General features: G+C 47.2%; 1 protein-coding gene across 5 annotated transcripts in view; it reads right to left on the bottom strand.

The window, feature by feature from the left end:
• The window catches only part of LOC135535771 (uncharacterized), a 55549-nt gene that overhangs the window by 8854 nt on the left and 30811 nt on the right, over window positions 1-15884 (bottom strand). For all 5 annotated transcript variants that reach the window (XM_064962195.1, XM_064962199.1, XM_064962200.1 and 2 more), the window contains 9 exons: window positions 15389-15673; window positions 13184-13612; window positions 12015-12431; window positions 11314-11742; window positions 10141-10557; window positions 6075-6506; window positions 3256-3687; window positions 1221-1652; window positions 583-1011 (listed from right to left, as the gene is read on the bottom strand). In XM_064962195.1, coding sequence (XP_064818267.1) covers window positions 583-1011; window positions 1221-1652; window positions 3256-3687; window positions 6075-6506; window positions 10141-10557; window positions 11314-11742; window positions 12015-12431; window positions 13184-13612; window positions 15389-15673 — 3702 coding nt within the window. The remainder of the gene's footprint in view (window positions 1-582; window positions 1012-1220; window positions 1653-3255; window positions 3688-6074; window positions 6507-10140; window positions 10558-11313; window positions 11743-12014; window positions 12432-13183; window positions 13613-15388; window positions 15674-15884) is intronic.

Below are 15884 nucleotides of genomic sequence, written 5' to 3'. Positions count from 1 at the left end.
TATTATAGTTTTCAAAGCTCTTCCCTTTGAGGTTCAGCGTGGCTGGACTATCATTGCCCTGCCAGACGTATTTGGGTTGACATTTTAGTTAAAGGGAGGTTACTTGACAGTTTATTGTGTCTTGTTATTTGAACTGTATATATGTGGTACTAATGACATGTGGCAAAGAAGAAAGAATCCTCTCATGTTGATGACTGGGTTCCTTCTTGGAAATTATTTCTATGAAGTTGCCGTTAAATTGCTCTGCCATCATTATTGTATGAGGTATTATTGGTGGGGTTCCAACTGTGCTGTGATGGGTGTTTTATATGGTGTGTCTTATATTTTCTCTCCACTGGCTATCTGGCTAACAGGCTACACTCTAGACAGTCTCTTCTGCTGATGTGTGTGTGTCTGGTAGTGGGTCTCTCTCTATCCTACTCTTTTCCTTTCTGCAGGGTTAATACCTGCCTGGCATCCCAACAAATCTTTACCTTTACACCTCTCTAACAATACTGCTACAAGATTTACCAACACTTGAAGTTTTATATGTCAAATGTTTCTACAAGACAATAACAACTAGCATCACATGTTCAGACTCACCTCAGCTGTGAGATGTAGGGCAGACACTGAAGGAAACTCCTCACTTCACTCTCTTCATCTGACCAGCCCTTCAGCTCTACTGGTTTCTTCTCTGGTTGGAGTTTCAGCACTTCTAGGAGGAGGGAGGCCTTTCTCTCTGAGAGGTCTATGGACCAGACTGCAGGAGCTGACTGGTAAACTGGCTGTAACGCTGGAAGGAAACTCCTGCCTGTTTGAGTCTCATAGTCCTTCACATGTGAGTACAGATCCATCAGGAAATCACTCTCTCTAAATGGATCACCACCACCATCATCATCATCTGTGTATCTGCACATGGAGGATAATGTCTTTAAGATATTCTCTCCTGTCTCTGTATCAAACTCAGCTGCAGCAACACTGAGTTTAGACAGAACTGTCCAGGCCTTCTCTTCACCATAACCAACAAACAACCTGAATGAGAAGACAGACAAACATATTTAATACAAGTTATCCTGGATTCTCTCGATAAGTAATGCAGAGGAATCACCCACAGACACATAATAATGTCTACATGGCAGAATGGCAAAAACAGACTGATGGAGTGATTTGGATAAACAGATGTTTTATAAACCAGATAAATAGCTGGAACAATATGACACATCTCTGCAAAACTCACTCACCTCAGCTGTGAGATGTAGGGCAGACACTGAAGGAAACTCCTCACTTCACTCTCTTCATCTGACCAGTCATTCAGCTCTACTGGTTTCTTCTCTGGTTGGAGTTTCAGCACTTCTAGGAGGAGGGAGGCCTTTCTCTCTGAGAGGGCTATGGACCAGACTGCAGGAGCTGACTGGTAAACTGTCTGTAATGCTGGAAGGACACTCCGGCCTGTGTGAATCTCATAGTCCTTCACATTTGAATACAGATCCAACAGGAAATCACTCTGTTTATATTTGTCTCCATGGCGATAAGGAAAGGTGCTGTAAGTCCACACTGATGATACCAGCTTCAGTGTCTTCTCTCCTGTCTGCTCCTCCCACTCTGCTGCTTGAGACAGGAGATCCACCAGGAACTTGATCAGCTTTGAGGGATCAGAACTCCATGGACAGAAACTGCAACAAGGACAGTAACAGCTGATTCAGACATGGATGAACACATGAAACCAGTCATAGATAAAAATATATCAGTCAGAAAGGAGGCTCTCTGGGGGGCAGTTTGATAGTGGTGATGCTGCACAACTCTGGTTTATTTTCCCTCTTCCCTCTCTCTCTTCTCTCTACTCTTGCTCTCTTCCTCTGATCCCTTTCTCTCTCTCTCTATTCCCTCTCTTCCCTCTTCCTCTTGTCTCTCTCCCTCTTCCCTCTCTCTCACTCTTCCCTCTCTCTCACTCTCTCGCTCTTCACTCTCTCGCTCTTTCCTCTCTCCCCTTTCCCTACCTTCTCTCCCCTCTCTCTCTCTTTCCTCTCTCTATCCCTTCTTTCTCTCTCACACACCTCTATCTCTTCCCTCTAACTCTTTCCCCTCTCTTCCCTCATCCCTATTCCCTCTCCCTCTCATCCTCGCATCCCCCTCTCTTCTCTCTCTACTATCTCCTCTATTCCCTACCTCTCTCTCCCTTCTCTCTTCCCTGTCTCTCTCCTCCCTCTTACCATCCCTAACATCTCTTTCTCCTCAGCTCTTCCCTCTCTTTCCTCTCTATTTTTCTATTCCCTCTCTCAATATTTTTCTACTCTCTCTCTCTCCTTTACTCTTCCCTTTCTCTTCCCCCTCCTCTTCCCACTCTACCCCTCTTCCCCCTCGCCCTCTCTTTCTCCACTCCCCCACTCTCTCTACTCTTTTCCCCCTCTCTCTTCCCCTTCTCTTTCTCTTGTCCCTCTCTGTCTTAGCTCTCTCTCTCTTCTCTTTCTCTCTCTTCCCACTCTCTCTTCCCTCTCTCTCTCTCTCTCCCTCTCTCTCTCTCTCTCTTCCCACTCTCTTTCCAGCTCTCCCTCCTGTCTCTCTCCCCCTCTCTCTCTTCCCTCTCCTCTCCTCTCTCCCTCTCCCACCACTCTCTCCTCTCTCTCGTCCCTCTCTCTCGTCCTTCTCTCTCTCTCTCCCATCTCTCGCTCTCCCATCTCCCACCTCTCTCTCTCTCTCTCCCCCTCTCTCTCTCCCCCCTCTCTCTCTCTCCTCTCTTCCCCCTCTCTCTCTCTCCTTTCTCTCCCTCCAGTGCTTTACACTGCAGCAGACTTTATTATTGTTTTCAATGCTCTTCCCTTTGAGGTTCAGCGTGGCTGGACTATCATTGGCCTGCCAGACGTATTTGGGTTGACATTTTAGTTAAAGGGAGGTTTCTTGCCAGTTTATTGTGTCTTGTTATTTGAACTGTATATATGTGTTACTAATGACATGTGGCCCAGAAGATCGTGGACATTTTAAGGCCTTTGTTTGTCTATCTTTTCTCTCCACTGGCTATCTGGCTAACAGGCTACACTCTAGACAGTCTCTTCTGCTGATGTGTGTGTGTCTGGTAGTGGGTCTCTCTCTATCCTACTCTTTTCCTTTCTGCAGGGTTAATACCTGCCTGGCATCCCAACAAATATTTACCTTTACCCCTCTCTAACAATACTGCTACAAGATTTACCAACACTTCAAGTTTTATATGTCAAATGTTTCTACAAGACAATAACAACTAGCATCACATAATCACTAACCACCACACATGTTCAGACTCACCTCAGCTGTGAGATGTAGGGCAGACACTGAAGGAAACTCCTCACTTCACTCTCTTCATCTGACCAGCCCATCAGCTCTACTGGTTTCTTCTCTGGTTGGAGTTTCAGCACTTCTAGGAGGAGGGAGGCCTTTCTCTCTGAGAGGTCTATGGACCAGACTGCAGGAGCTGACTGGTAAACTGGCTGTAATGCTGGAAGGAAACTCCTGCCTGTTTGAGTCTCATAGTCCTTCACATGTGAGTACAGATCCAGCAGGGAATCACTCTGTTCATAATCGTCTCCGTGGCGATAAGGAAAGGTGCTGTAAGTCCACACTGATGATACCAGCTTCAGTGTCTTCTCTCCTGTCTGCTCCTCCCACTCTGCTGCTTGAGACAGGAGATACACCAGGAACTTGATCAGCTTTGAGGGATCAGACCACCACGGATTAAAGCTGCAACAAGGACAGTAACAGCTGATTCAGACATGGATGAACACATGAAACCAGTCATAGATAAAGATATATGAAGTAGTTATAGATTTACATAATGTGATTTGGTATAATTTTGATTTGATTTTAGAAACATTCACATTATTTATCTGTGACATTGAGTAATGCAACATTAGTTATGTCAGGAAATGGGCTGATAAATGTTCCCAGATTCAACAACATGTGTAGTTTTATAAGGAGCCTTCACCTTGTGCTGCCACTTTGCATCAGCAGTCAGAAAGGAGACTCTCTGGGGGGCAGTTTGATAGTGGTGATGCTGCACAACCCTGGATTATTCTCCCTCTTCACTCTCTCTCTCTCTCTCTCTCTCTCTCTCTCTCTCTCTCTATTCCCTCTCTCTCTCCCTCTTCACTCTCTCCCTCTTCACTCTCTCTCTCTCTCTTCCCTCTCTCTCTCTATTCCCTCTCTCTCTCTATTCCCTCTCTCTCTCTCTCTCTATTCCCTCTCTCTCTCTCTCTATTCCCTCACCCTCTTCCCTCACCCTCTTCCCTCACCCTCTTCCCTCACCCTCTTCCCTCACCCTCTTCCCTCACCCTCTTCCCTCTTCCCTCTCTCTCTCTCTCTCTCTCTCTCTCTCTCTCTCTCTCTCTCTCTCTATTCCCTCTCTCTCTCTATTCCCTCTCTCTCTCTCTCTCTATTCCCTCTCTCTCTCTCTCTCTCTATTCCCTCTCTCTCTCACTCTCTCTCTCTTCCCTCACCCTCTTCCCTCCCTCCCACCCCCCTCTCTCTCTCTCTCTCTCTCTCTCTCTCTCTCTGTCTCTCTCTCTCTCTCTCTATTCCCTCTCTCTCTCTCTCTCTCTCTCTCTCTCTTCCCTCTCTCTCTCTCTCACTCTCTCTCTCTCTCTCTCCCTCTCTCTCTCTTCCCTCTCTCTCTTCCCTCCCTCCCACCCCCTCACTCTCTCCCTCTCTTCCCTCTCTCGCTCTCTTCCCTCTCTCCCCCTCTCTCTCTCATCCCTCTCTCTCTCTCCTCTCCCCCTCTCTCTCTTCTCTCTCTTCCCTCTCTCTCGCTTCCCTCTCTCTCGCTCTCTCTTCCCACTCTCTTTTCTCTCTCGCTCTCCCCCTCTCCCCCACCCTCTTTTCTCTCTCGCTCTCCCCCTCTCCCCCACCCTCTCTCTTCCCTTTCTCACTCTCTTCCCTTTCTCACTCTCTTCCCCCTCTCGTTTTCTTCCCCCTCTCGCTCTCTTCCCTCTCTCGCTCTCTTCCCTCGCTCTCCTCCACTCACTCCCTCCCTCTCTTCCCTCTCGCCACTCTCTCGCTCTCTTCCCTCTCCCCGCTCTCTCTCTCGCTCTCTTCCCTCTCTCTCTCATCCCTCTCTCCCCCTCTCTCTTCTCTCTCTTCTCTCTCTCTCTTCTCTCTCCCCTCTCTCTCTCTCTCCTCTCTCCCCCTCCCTCTCTCCTCCTCCCTCTCTCCTCTCCCCCTCCCTCTCTCCTCTCTCCCCTCCCTCTCTCCTCCTCCCTCTCTCCCTCTCTCCCCTCCCTCTCTCCTCTCTCCCCCTCCCTCTCTCCTCTCTCCCCCTCCCTCTCTCCTCTCTCCCTCTCTCTCTCTCTCGTGCTTTACACTGCTGCAGACTTTATTCTAGTTTTCAAAGCTCTTCCCTTTGAGGTTCAGCGTTGCTGGACTATCATTGCCCTGCCAGACGTATTTGGGTTGACATTTTAGTTAAAGGGAGGTTTCTTGCCAGTTTATTGTGTCTTGTTATTTGAACTGTATATATGTGGTACTAATGACATGTGGCCCAGAAGATTGTGGACATTTTAAGGCCTTTGTTTGTCTATGACCCCCCACCATTCACACCCTCTGCACTCCTCCACTGGGAGGTAATACAGATTACTGTAAATCCTCTCATGTTGATGACTGGGTTCTTTCTTGTAAATTGTTTCTATGAAGTTGCCGTTAAATTGCTCTGCCATCATTATTGTATGAGGTATTATTGGTGGGGTTCCCCCTGTGCTGTGATGGGTGTTTTATATGGTGTGTCTTATATAACAGGCTAGAGTGTAGCCTCTCGTCCGTCTCTCTCTCGCTCTCGTCCGTCTCTCTCTCGCTCTCGTCCCTCTCTCTCTCGGACGAGAGGCTATAACAGGCTACACTCTAGACAGTCTCTTCTGCTGATGTGTGTGTCTGGTAGTGGGTCTCTCTCTATCCTACTATTTTCCTTTCTACAGGGTTAATACCTGTCTGTCACCCCAACAAAATCTTTACCTTTACCCCTCTCTAACAATACAATACAAGATTTACCAACACTTGCAGTTTTAAACGTCAAATGTTTCTACAAGATAATAGCCACTAGCATCACATAATCACTAACCACCACACATGTTCAGACTCACCTCAGCTGTGAGATGTAGGGCAGACACTGAAGGAAACTCCTCACTTCACTCTCTTCATCTGACCAGCCCATCAGCTCTACTGGTTTCTTCTCTGGTTGGAGTTTCAGCACTTCTAGGAGGAGGGAGGCCTTTCTCTCTGAGAGGTCTATGGACCAGACTGCAGGAGCTGACTGGTAAACTGGCTGTAATGCTGGAAGGACACTCCTGCCTGTTTGAGTCTCATAGTCCTTCACATGTGAGAACAGATCCAGCAGGAAATCACTCTGTTCATAATCGTCTCCGTGGCGATAAGGAAAGGTGCTGTAAGTCCACACCGATGATACCAGCTTCAGTGTCTTCTCTCCTGTCTGCTCCTCCCACTCTGCTGCTTGAGACAGGAGATCCACCAGGAACTTGATCCGCTTTGAGGGATCAGAACTCCATGGACAGAAACTGCAACAAGGACAGTAACAGCTGATTCAGACATGGATGAACACATGAAACCAGTCATAGATAAAGATATACCAGTCAGAAAGGAGGCTCTCTGGGGGGCAGTTTGATAGTGGTGATGCTGCACAACTCTGGTTTATTTTCCCTCTTCCCTCTCTCTCTTCCCTCTCTCTCTTCTCTCTACTCTTGCTCTCTTCCACTGATCCCTTTCTCTCTATTCCCTCTCTTCCCTCTTCCTCTTCTCTCTCTCCCTCACTCTTCCCTCTCTCTCTCGCACTTCCCTCTCTCTCTCTCTTTCCTCTCTCCCCTTTCCTTACCTTCTCTCCCCTCTCTCTTTCCACTCTCCATCCCTTCTTTCTCTCACACACCTCTCTCTCTTCCCTCTCTAACTCTTTCCCCTCTCTTCCCTCATCCCGATTCCCTCTCCCTCTCATCCTCGCATCCCCCTCTCTTCTCTCTCTACTATCTCCTCTATTCCCTAACTCTCTCTCCCTTCTCTCTTCCCTGTCTCTCTCCTCCCTCTTACATCCCTCTTCCCTCTTCCATCTCTAACCTCTCTTTCTCCTCACCTCTTCCCTCTCTATTTTTCTATTCCTTCTCTCAATATTTTTCTTCTCTCTCTCTCTCTCTCCTTTACTCTTCCCTTTCTCTTCCCCCTCCTCTTCCCACTCTACCCCCGTCCCCCTCTTCCCCCTCTTTCTCCACTCCCCCACTCTCTACTCTTTTCCCCCTCTCTCTTCCCCTTCTCTCTCTCTCATCCCTCTCTGTCTTAGCTCTCTCTCTTCTATTTCTCTCTCTCCCCTCTCTCTCTTAGCTCTCTCTTCCAGCTCTCCCTCCTGTCTCTCTCCTCTCTCTCTCTCCCCCTTCTCTCTCTCTTCCCTCTCCCCCTTCCCTTTCCGCTCGCTTCCCTCTCCTCTCTCTTCCCTCTCCGCCGCTACCTCACTCCCCTCTATCTCATCCCTCTCTCTTCTCTCTCTCTATTTTACCCCCTCCCCCTCTCTCTCTCTTCCCTCTCTTTCGCTTCCCTCTCTTCCCTCTCCTCTCTTTTGCTTCCCTCTCTTCCCTCTCCTCTCTTTCGCTTCCCTCTCTTCCCTCTCCTCTCTTTCGCTTCCCTCTCCTCTCTTTTGCTTCCCTCTCTTCCCTCTCCTCTCTTTCACTTCCCTCTCCTCTCTTTCGCTTCCCTCTCTTCCCTCTCCTCTCTTTCGCTTCCCTCTCTTCCCTCTCCTCTCTTTCGCTTCCCTCTCTTCCCTCTCCTCTCTTTTGCTTCCCTCTCTTCCCTCTCCTCTCTTTCGCTTCCCTCTCCTCTCTTTTGCTTCCCTCTCTTCCCTCTCCTCTCTTTCACTTCCCTCTCCTCTCTTTCGCTTCCCTCTCTTCCCTCTCCTCTCTTTTGCTTCCCTCTCTTCCCTCTCCTCTCTTTCGCTTCCCTCTCCTCTTTCGCTTCCCTCTCTTCCCTCTCCTCTCTTTCGCTTCCCTCTCTTCCCTCTCCTCTTTCGCGCTTCCCTCTCTTCCCTCTCCTCTCTTTCGCTTCCCTCTCTTCCCTCTCCTCTCTTTTGCTTCCCTCTCTCTCTCTCTCTCTCTCTCCCCCATCTCTCTCTCCCCCGTCTCTCTCTCCCCCCATCTCTCTCTCTCTCTCCCCCCATCTCTCACCTCTCCCCATCTCTCTCTCCCATCTCTCACCTCTCCCCATCTCTCTCTCCCATCTCTCACCTCCCCCCCTCTCTCTCTCCCCATCTCTCACCTCTCCCCCATCTCTCTCTCTCCCTCTCTCTCTCACCTCTCCCCCATCTCTCCCTCTCCCTCTCTCTCACCTCTCCCCCATCTCTCTCTCTCCCTCTCCCTCTCCCACCCTCCCCCATCTCTCTCTCACCTCTCCCCCATCTCTCTCTCTCCCTCTCCCTCTCTCACCTCTCCCCCATCTCTCTCTCTCCCTCTCCCTCTCCCACCCTCCCCCCTCTCTCTCTCTCTCTCTCTCTCTCTCTCTCTCTCTCTCTCTCTCTCTCTCTCTCTCTCTCTCTCTCTCTCTCTCTCTCTCTCTCTCTCTCTCTCTCTCTCTCTCTCTCTCTCTCTCTCTCTCTCTCTCTCTCTCTCTCTCTCTCTCTCTCTCTCTCTCTCTCTCTCTCATCTCTCTCCCCCTCTCACCTCTCCCCCATCTCTCTCTCTCCCTCTCCCACCCTCCCCCATCTCTCTCTCTATTTTTGCTTCTCTCTCTCTCTTCTCTTTCGCCTCTCTCTCTCTCTCTTCTCACTCTCTCTCTTCTCTCTCTCTTCTCTTTCGCCTCTCTCTCTCTCTCTCTCTTTCGCCTCTCTCTCTTTCGCCTCTCTCTTTCGCCTCTCTCCCTCTCCATCTCTCTCTCTCCCTCTCCCACCCTCCCCCATCTCTCTCTCTATTTTCGCTTCTCTCTCTCTTCTCTTTCGCCTCTCTCTCTCTCTTCTCTCTCTCTTCTCTTTCGCCTCTCTCTCTCCCTCTCTCTTTCGCCTCTCTCTCTCTCTCTTTCGCCTCTCTCTCTTTCGCCTCTCTCTCTCTCTCTCTCTCTCTCCCCCATCTCTCTCATCTCTATCTCACCTCTCTCTCTCTCCCTCTCTCACCTCTCTCCCTCTCTCACCTCTCCCCCATCTCTCAATCCCTCTCTCACCTCTCCCCCATCTCTCTCTCTCCCTCTCACCTCTCCCCCATCTCTCTCTCCCTCTCCCACCCTCCCCCATCTCTCTCTCTCTATTTTCGCTTCTCTCTCTCTCTTCTCTTTCGCCTCTTTCGCCTCTCTCGCCTCTCTCTCTCTTCTCTCTCTCCTCTCTCTCTCTCTCTCTTCTCTTTCGCCTCTCTCTCTCTCTCTCGCCTCTCTCTCTCTTCTCTTTCGCCTCTCTCTCTCTCTCTCTCTTCTCTTTCGCCTCTCTCTCTCTCTCTCTCTCTCTCTCTCTCTCTCTCTCTCTTCTCTCTCGCCTCTCTCTTGCCTCTCTCTCTCTCTTCTCTCGCCTCTCTCTCTCTTCTCTCTCTCTCTCTCTCTCTCTCTCTCTCGTGCTTTACACTGCAGCAGACTTTATTATTGTTTTCAATGCTCTTCCCTTTGAGGTTCAGCGTTGCTGGACTATCATTGGCCTGCCAGACGTATTTGGGTTGACATTTTAGTTAAAGGGAGGTTACTTGACAGTTTATTGTGTCTTGTTATTTGAACTGTATATATGTGGTACTAATGACATGTGGCAAAGAAGAAAGAATCCTCTCATGTTGATGACTGGGTTCCTTCTTGGAAATTATTTCTATGAAGTTGCCGTTAAATTGCTCTGCCATCATTATTGTATGAGGTATTATTGGTGGGGTTCCCCCTGTGCTGTGATGGGTGTTTTATATGGTGTGTCTTATCTTTTCTCTCCACTGGCTATCTGGCTAACAGGCTACACTCTAGACAGTCTCTTCTGCTGATGTGTGTGTGTCTGGTAGTGGGTCTCTCTCTATCCTACTCTTTTCCTTTCTACAGGGTTAATACCTGCGTGGCATCCCAACAAATATTTACCTTTACACCTCTCTAACAATACTGCTACAAGATTTACCAACACTTGAAGTTTAATATGTCAAATGTTTCTACAAGATAATAACTACTAACATCACATAATCACCAACCACCACACATGTTCAGACTCACCTCAGCTGTGAGATGTAGGGCAGACACTGAAGGAAACTCCTCACTTCACTCTCTTCATCTGACCAGCCCTTCAGCTCTACTGGTTTCTTCTCTGGTTGGAGTTTCAGCACTTCTAGGAGGAGGGAGGCCTTTCTCTCTGAGAGGTCTATGGACCAGACTGCAGGAGCTGACTGGTAAACTGGCTGTAATGCTGGAAGGACACTCCTGCCTGTTTGAGTCTCAGAGTCCTTCACATGTGAGTACAGATCCAGCAGGAAATCACATTTCTGGTTGTGATATACTTTAGACAGTGACAACATTTTCTCAACAGTTGTTTGCATGGATCCTCTCTCATGGAGAGCTGCTTGAAGGCACATATTCAGTAGGAATGTCTTCTCTCTCTTTCTCCTCTTTATGTTATCCTTCAGTGGAGAAAATCTGTTAAAAGATTTTATGAAGGTTAAAAGATAAATGATAAAATCATTCTACCTGGAAACTTAACCATTAGGGATTAGATGTTGTGTGGACCTGGGAAGAGAGGAATGTATGCCTAACGAAAACAAAGAGTCTCATTAACTCATGTTTGAACCGACCCGGCTGTAATTCTGGTGAGACAGAGCTCTCGTATCTGGGGGAGATTGAAACTGTCAGCTGAGTGGTAAACTGTGGTGGGACTTCAGGAGAAAAAGAGAGAATCCAAATGTTAGTGTGTATGTATGTGCGTAGGTTAAGAGAATTTATATAAGGAACGTCTTTGTATATGCACAGCAGAGCTCTCGCTAATAAATTTGATCAATTGTGAGCTGGGAATTCTGTTTAATTTAAGACCAGAACTTTACAACCTCTGGGTTGCAGACTGATTAAGATCAATTTTAATTATGAACATTGATTACAAAATTCTATAACACAATCTGAACAAACAGTTTAAAACACAGATGACATACAGGTGAGTGATGAGGACTGATATGAGTAACAGGGTTGGGGAACTGAAAACTAATAGCACCATATGACTCCATCTTTTAAAACAATACAACTATGAATTGTAATTTTGTTCATTTTAACTCCCTAGTGAATTAGAGTTTCTACAGCTTCTTCACATGTTAATGTATTAAAAAGATAAAGACAGTGTAAACCATGAATACTATCTACACCAGGTCAATGATATATGGACTCTTGTTGGATAAAGTCACTCACCTCAGCTGTGAGATGTAGGGCAGACACTGAAGGAAACTCCTCACTTCACTCTCTTCATCTGACCAGCCCTTCAGCTCTACTGGTTTCTTCCCTGGTTGGAGTTTCAGCACTTCTAGGAGGAGGGAGGCCTTTCTCTCTGAGAGGTCTATGGACCAGACTGCAGGAGCTGACTGGTAAACTGGCTGTAATGCTGGAAGGAAACTCCTGCCTGTTTGAGTCTCATAGTCCTTCACATGTGAGTACAGATCCATCAGGAAATCACATTTCTGGTTGTGATATACTTTAGACAGTGACAACATTTTCTCAACAGTTGTTTGCATGGATCCTCTCTCGTGGTGAGCTGCTTGAAGGCACATATTCAGTAGGAATGTCTTCTCTCTCTTTGTCCTCTCTTCAGGGGATCTTCTCTGATCATGTGTTGGAGTAAAACTGCAAGAACAGTTTAACAACAAATATGTGAGAGATATGATATGCATTTCTGATGGTCACATTATGGAGGGTAAAATACAATGACCATCTTTCTTAAACTCATCATCCACTTCAATTGTTCCTTAAAATCATGACTACAAAGACTGCATATTTTCCAAACAGTATGTGTATATTTAATTATTAAGTTACTGCAGAAAGATACAAAATTCCTCTCTAAAGGGAAATACAGGGACAGACAACTACAATCTCTGAACTGTACTGATCCAACTCACCTCAGCTGTGAGATGTGGGACAGACACTGAAGGAAACTCCTCGCTTCACTCTCTTCATCTGACCAGCCCTTCAGCTCTACTGGTTTCTTCTCTGGTTGGAGTTTCAGCACTTCTAGGAGGAGGGAGGCCTTTCTCTCTGAGAGGTCTATGGACCAGACTGCAGGAGCTGACTGGTAAACTGGCTGTAATGCTGGAAGGACACTCCTGCCTGTTTGAGTCTCATAGTCCTTCACATGTGAGAACAGATCCAGCAGGAAATCACATTTCTGGTTGTGATATACTTTAGACAGTGACAACATTTTCTCAACAGTTGTTTGTATGGTTCCTCTCTCATGGAGAGCTGCTTGAAGACACAGATTCAGTAGGAATGTCTTCTCTCTCTTTCTCCTCTTTATGTTATCCTTCAGTGGAGAAAATCTGTTAAAAGATTTTATGAAGGTTAAAAGATAAATGATAAAATCATTCTACCTGGAAACTTAACCATTAGGGATTAGATGTTGTGTGGACCTGGGAAGAGAGGAATGTATGCCTAACGAAAACAAAGAGTCTCATTAACTCATGTTTGAACCGACCCGGCTGTAATTCTGGTGAGACAGAGCTCTCGTATCTGGGGGAGATTGAAACTGTCAGCTGAGTGGTAAACTGTGGTGGGACTTCAGGAGAAAAAGAGAGAATCCAAATGTTAGTGTGTATGTATGTGCGTAGGTTAAGAGAATTTATATAAGAAACGTCTTTGTATATGCACAGCAGAGCTCTCGCTAATAAATTTGATCAATTGTGAGCTGGGAATTCTGTTTAATTTAAGACCAGAACTTTACAACCTCTGGGTTGCAGACCGATAAATTTTAATTATGAACATTGAAAATTCAAAATTCTATAACACAATCTGAACAAACAGTTTAAAACACAGATGACATACAGGTGAGTGATGAGGACTGATATGAGTAACAGGGTTGGGGAACTGAAAACTAATAGCACCATATGACTCCATCTTTTAAAACAATACAACTATGAATTGTAATTTTGTTCATTTTAACTCCCTAGTGAATTAGAGTTTCTACAGCTTCTTCACATGTTAATGTATTAAAAAGATAAAGACAGTGTAAACCATGAATACTATCTACACCAGGTCAATGATATATGGACTCTTGTTGGATAAAGTCACTCACCTCAGCTGTGAGATGTAGGGCAGACACTGAAGGAAACTCCTCACTTCACTCTCTTCATCTGACCAGCCCTTCAGCTCTACTGGTTTCTTCCCTGGTTGGAGTTTCAGCACTTCTAGGAGGAGGGAGGCCTTTCTCTCTGAGAGGTCTATGGACCAGACTGCAGGAGCTGACTGGTAAACTGGCTTCAATGATGGAAGGATACTCCTGGCTGTTTGATTCCTATTGTACTTCACATGAGAGTACAGATCCAGCAGGATGTCATACCTCTCAGTTTGATACACAGAGAACAGTGACAGCAGTGTGTTCACAATTCTCTGGAATGTTTCTCTGTGATCTAGTGCTGCTTGTAGACACAAATCGAGTAGGACTGCTTTCTCTTCTGTCTCCAGTCTTTCAGGGGATCCTCTCTGATGTTGTAGAGGAGTAAACCTGTGACCCATAAAACACAAGAATTTCTATGTTCAGAAGCAGGGAGAATGTGACTGCGGCCTCTTTTACAGACTGAATACTGTTGTCATGTGTGTCTCTTGTTGTGTTGTTGTCTTCTTTAAAAAATACTAGTATACTAGACTGCAGACTTTACTGTAGTGTTTTGGATACTTTATTGTAGTATTCTATAGTAAAGTGAAATTATTTGTTCATGTGGGCAGTGAAGTTTGTTCTCTATCAGGGACAGCTGTCAATCGTTGTCTCTGATTAAGAATCATACTTAGGCAGCATGTTTTGCCACCTTAGGTTTTGGGATGTTGTTTTTTTGTTAGCTGTGTGAAGCCTACGGAACGTGACATTTTGTTTGTTGTTTTACTGTTCTGAGAAATAAAGATCATGAACTCGCTGTGTTCGCTGTGTTCACGCGGTTCTTCCTGGGAAGGAGATTCATAAACATCTTTAATAAAAGAATACGAACAATATACAAAAACAATAAACGTGAAAAAAACGAAACATAGAATGCCCACTCAGATCACACCCTGACCAAACAAAACATAGAAACATACAAAGCAAACTATGGTCAGGGTGTGACAGTACCCACCCACCCCAAGGTGCGGACTCCGGCCGCAAAACCTGAACCTATTGGGGAGGGCGTGGGTGGGCATCTGTCCGCGGTGGCGGCTCTGGTGCTGGACATGGCCCCCACTTCACCATAGTCTTAGTCTGTCCCATTGTCCGTTTCCGTGACCTCCTAACCACGGCGACCCTTCTAAATGAACCCACTGGACAGAGGGGCAGCTCGGGACAGAGGGGCAGCTCGGGACATAGGGGCAGCTCGGGACATAGGGGCAGCTCGGGACAGAGGGGCAGCTCGGGACGCGGGGGCAGCTCGGAACAGAGGGGCAGCTCGGGACAGAGGGGCAGCTCGGTACAGAGGGGCAGCGCTGGGCAGACGGGTAGCTCAGGCGGCGCTGGGCAGACGGGTAGCTCAGGCGGCGCTGGGCAGACTGGAGACTCCAGCAGCGCTGGAGAGGAGGAAGGCTCTAGCAGCGCTGGACCGGCGGGACGCACTGTAGGCCTGGTGCATGGTGCCGGCACTAGTGGTACTGGGCCAAGGACACGCACCTCAGGGTGAGTGCGGTGTGGGGATTTGCCACCGGAGGGCTGATGCGTGGAGGTGGCACCGGATAGACCAGACCGTGCAGGCGCACTGGATCTCTTGAGTACCCAGCCTGCCCAACCTTACCTGGTTGAATGCTCCCGGTCGCCCTGCCAGTGCGGCGAGGTGGAATAGCCTGCACTGGGCTATGCAGGCGAACCAGGGACACCGTGCGCAAGGCTCGTGCCATGTAAGCCGGCCCAAGGAGATGCACTGGAGACCAGATGCGTAGAGCCGGCTTCATGGCACTTGGCTCGATGCTCACTCTAGCCCGGCCGATACGAGAAGCTGGTATGTACCGCACCGGGCTATGCACCCGCACTGGGGACACAGTGCGCTCCACAGCATAACACATAACACAGCCCACTCAGATCACACCCTGACCAAACAAAACTTAGAAACATACAAAGCAAACTATGGTCAGGGTGTGACACGCTGCACCTTGGTCCACTTCTTCCGACGAGCGATACAAGTCCAGGCATTTATATATCTATTGTCTATTATCATACTTTAAATGCCTTTTCAAAATCTACATACTGCACTACACTATAACAACAGAAACAGACATACTGCACTACAACAACAGAAACAGACACATGCTGCTGGATGATACTCACCTGAGTTTGTTGATATTTGGTAGACACTTTAAAATGGTTTTGCTGAGAGCTTCACTGAGAACAGTTCTCTGATCCCAGTGTACACAGAGATGAACCCTCTCTAGACTCTGTGTCATCACTTCTTCTGCTCTCTCAAACACTCGTCCTTCACCCTGGACTGGAAGGTGCAACTCATTTCCACAGATGCCAAGTAAGCTGGTGAAGTCCATCTCTGCCTCACTGCTCAGCAAAGTTTTCCAGAGTTGACACAACATTGAGGGGTCAGATGAATCATCAGAGGATGGTCTTTAAAAGAGAATAGATTATACATTAGATTATACAGATTATTTCAAAGTAGCATGACAAAGAAGTGTTTATAACTCAGTATCTGAAGGGAAGAGAATATAAGATATTTTTTTAAAGATGGGTTGCTTAGAATTAGACAAAACAAATATTACCCAAGATGTCTAACATGCATTGAAGGGTCAGATATATCATCAGAAAACAGATTAGATTT

This window comes from Oncorhynchus masou, unplaced genomic scaffold (assembly GCF_036934945.1).
Source record: "Oncorhynchus masou masou isolate Uvic2021 unplaced genomic scaffold, UVic_Omas_1.1 unplaced_scaffold_514, whole genome shotgun sequence".
Lineage (NCBI taxonomy): Eukaryota > Metazoa > Chordata > Actinopteri > Salmoniformes > Salmonidae > Oncorhynchus > Oncorhynchus masou.
Note: the sequence above shows the minus strand (reverse complement) of the source record. Positions and strands in the feature narration are given on the sequence as shown.